The sequence below is a fragment of the Carya illinoinensis genome, chromosome 16 (genome assembly GCF_018687715.1).
Source record: "Carya illinoinensis cultivar Pawnee chromosome 16, C.illinoinensisPawnee_v1, whole genome shotgun sequence".
Classification (NCBI taxonomy): domain Eukaryota; kingdom Viridiplantae; phylum Streptophyta; class Magnoliopsida; order Fagales; family Juglandaceae; genus Carya; species Carya illinoinensis.
This window is the reverse complement of record NC_056767.1, coordinates 28,027,772-28,030,964: the sequence shown is the minus strand read 5'-3', so window position 1 is coordinate 28,030,964 and position 3,193 is coordinate 28,027,772. Positions and strand designations below refer to the sequence as shown.

Sequence of the window (3,193 nt, the reverse complement as noted above, 5' to 3'; positions counted from 1 at the left end):
TTAGCTTGTAGTAGACAGTGAACATATGCATGAGTCAAAACGACATATAATTTTTGTAGTCATTTTAACATCACATTTACACAGCTTGTTGGAACATCACATTATGGTCACTTGTACTTACATGGATGAACTGGTTTAACAATTTTTCTGATTGTTTGAGTTAGATAACCTATGGCATCGAGCACATCATCATGTGTAGTCGATGATTTTTTGGAATCACCAACATGTTGGTGTGGCTTGAAAGCCCCATTGAAGACCTCCCGAACTAACAAAAATCCTGGTAGAAAATTTTACGCATGCCCAAATTACAACACGGTAAAACATCCACATTCTGATTATGTTTTGTATTGCACTCCAAATAGTTACTTTACTTACATCTGTCAATTATAACTTTTGTACTGCACTGCAGGGAGAAGCAAAGTGCCAATTCTTCATATGGGCAGATATACTTCAACTAGTCGAGGATAAAATTCGCTCAAGAGAGAATGCAGTGAGAAAAAGGGAGGACGATGTATTGATGCGCGAGTATGAAGTTCAGAAAAAAAAAAAAAAAAAAAAAAAAAAAAAAAAGATAAACTTGAAGAAAAAGAGAATGTTCTTTACAAGCAAGAGGAGAAAATTGGGAGGCAGATTGTAGAGAATAGATGTTTACGCATCTTTTTGTGTATGTATTGGGTGTTATCGATTGTAATCATTTCTCTGGTTGGCTTGGCCCATAAATGTATTTGGTGGAAGTTAGCTGTAAATGGATAGTAGGCATTTAATATGACGTTTTGTATTTTGAACATGACCCAATGTATTTTGTGGGCTAGTAGTTGTAAACTTTTGGTAATGAAAATGGATGCTTCTTGAATGAAAATTGATGGTTCCTGGATGTTGAACATGACTTGATATTTGAAAAATTTTTAACAGGTGAATTGTACCAAATAACCATATATGTAATTACCAACCTGATATTTTCCATAAATTAACCAAATAATTGCTTAAATTACAACCTGATATGACATAGAGCCCAGAATTATATGATAAATCAAGAAAACAAATACCACTATCATTAATACCTGAATTTTCTCCCTAATCTTACAATGTAGAAATCTCCAAAATAAAAGGCGACATATATTTGAATCATACAAAATTCATATCAAATGACATCAATACCCCCAACCCCCAACATTACAGCCCAATATACTCCCAAAATTACATCAACTCCTCCACAACTCTCAAAAAATGTCAAATTACATTAATACCCCCATAATACAAATAAATACTTGGTAGTAGCTACGACATCAGTTCTCCTCATTTTCCGATGGCATTGGGTTTGTGAACGTACTGCACTGTGTTAGAATAACAAAATCATCCTTGCTTCCACTGTGTACCTAAAAAAATTGGTGGCAGCGATAAATAAAAACCCACTACAAAAAAATTGGTAAATCACTGAGAACCTAAAAATTGCTTTGCATCATCCTTGTGTAAATGTATTACCTGATCAGTTGTTGGAGCTTCTGATACATTTGAATCATGTGATGCTTCATCAAATATTTTCCTACAAGTCTAAATAAATTTCATCCAAAAAATGTATTATTCATTAGAAACAAATATACATGTACTCATTAAAGTAATTACCATATATATATAATCGCTTACCGATTTCTTCTTTCGCTTTGTTGCAGCCTTCTCCAAAGGTGGAACCTTCCTTTTCGTTGGCGGCCTCCCTTTCCCTCGAACAATGTGTGGGCTTAAGATTTTCTTACCCTTAGTGGGGGCTGCAGTCTCTTTTACCTTACTTGAACCGGACTCAAGTGTTAATCCTTTAAATTTAACCTCAAACTCATCCAAGTGGCACATGAATGCATCAACATGGTCATCGCTTGGGCATACACGAATTGCTAATTTTAGACATCGTTTAACCACGAATTCATATCGCCGTGAGTCTGCATTATGCCGCAAGTCGTCATAGCTACTTTTTACAACTGTATATCTCCTCTTTAAGTCCTTTTTCCAGCGATCCAAGGTGTACTTATCCGGCAATGCATGAATCTTATTCGTCTAGCAAACGTTCAATGCATGCCTACAGAGAATCCCCCTCATTTCAAATAACACACATGTGCATTTAACATCAACTTCCTCCTCGTTAAAGTAAACTGTGTACTTCACACTCTTGACATGGTCATCATCAGTGGTAATTTCATCCAAAACATTATAGGTGGAAATGCAACAATCCTTACTTATAAGTATGCAGTTACATAAAATCATTCTCCACACCTCTCGTTGGACCTCCTTAAATTTTGCGTTCGTATACACAGCTTGAAATTGCTTCTCAATGCGGAATGCGGATGAACATGGGATAGTTTGGTTTGCAAAATTGAAATCAGCTGTCGTCTCGACCTCCACTTTCTTCCTGAGCGCATTGTCAAATTGATCGACAAATTCTTTCAACGTCGTACCAAAATGCACAAACCCATCAAAGAAAGCATTCATGCTTTCAGAGCTCTGTGTTGTGCTCATGCCAACCCAAAATACTCCTTTAAGGTACACCGGTACCCAAAATGCCCTCTCATTGTACAACCCTTGCAGCCATGGATTATCACCAAGATCATACTTCTGAATAAGTTGGCCCCACTTATTCTCAAATTCTTCCCATGTCTGTGAATCATATAGGGCACTCTGGATAGAGGTCTTCAACCCTGCGTTGAAGGCAGCATGTGATCCCAATTTTTCAGGCAGTTTTCGCATTATATGCCATAGACAATATTTATGACGAGTGTCTGGGAATACCAATGCAATAGCAGCCTTCATTGCTCGATCTTGATCTATAATAATCGCTTTTGGAGCCCGACCATCCATGCACTCCAACCATGCTTGAAACAACCACACAAAAGTACTCGTATCCTCGCTTGAAATCAACCCCGCCCCTAACAAAATAGACTGCCCATGATGATTTACACCAACAAATGGTGCAAACGGCATACCGTATCTATTTGTTAGGTATGTCGTATCGAAGGTAATAACATCTCTGAAATACACATACGTTGCTCTACTACGTGTGTCAGCCTAGAACACATTTCTCAGTCTCAACTCCTCATCCACATCAATCACATAGACAAAACCATTATTCTGCAACCTCATCCTCTTGAAGTACTCAATAAGTGCTTCGCCACCTCCTTTACCCAATCTTAATTGTCTGGCTTTGTCA

General features: G+C 37.5%; 1 protein-coding gene across 1 annotated transcript; it reads right to left on the bottom strand.

The window, feature by feature from the left end:
* Nucleotides 1-1,286: 1,286 nt before the first annotated feature.
* Nucleotides 1,287-2,967, bottom strand: LOC122298993 (protein FAR1-RELATED SEQUENCE 4-like). Its single transcript, XM_043108834.1, has 4 exons — nucleotides 2,073-2,967; nucleotides 1,645-1,931; nucleotides 1,483-1,551; nucleotides 1,287-1,376 (listed from the first exon to the last, which is right to left on the bottom strand). Exons 1-4 carry the CDS (start codon nucleotides 2,965-2,967, stop codon nucleotides 1,287-1,289), a joined length of 1,341 nt encoding a protein of 446 aa, XP_042964768.1.
* Nucleotides 2,968-3,193: the final 226 nt, after the last annotated feature.

Coding starts and splice junctions, on each gene's coding strand:
- LOC122298993 (XM_043108834.1), bottom strand. CDS start 2,967: ATGCCGTTTGCACCATTTGTTGGTGTAAATCATCATGGGCAGTCTATT. Junction 1,932..2,072: donor TGAAATGAGGGGGATTCTCT/GTAGGCATGCAT, acceptor GGCATAATGCAG/ACTCACGGCGATATGAATTC. Junction 1,552..1,644: donor CAAAGCGAAAGAAGAAATCG/GTAAGCGATTAT, acceptor AAATTTATTTAG/ACTTGTAGGAAAATATTTGA.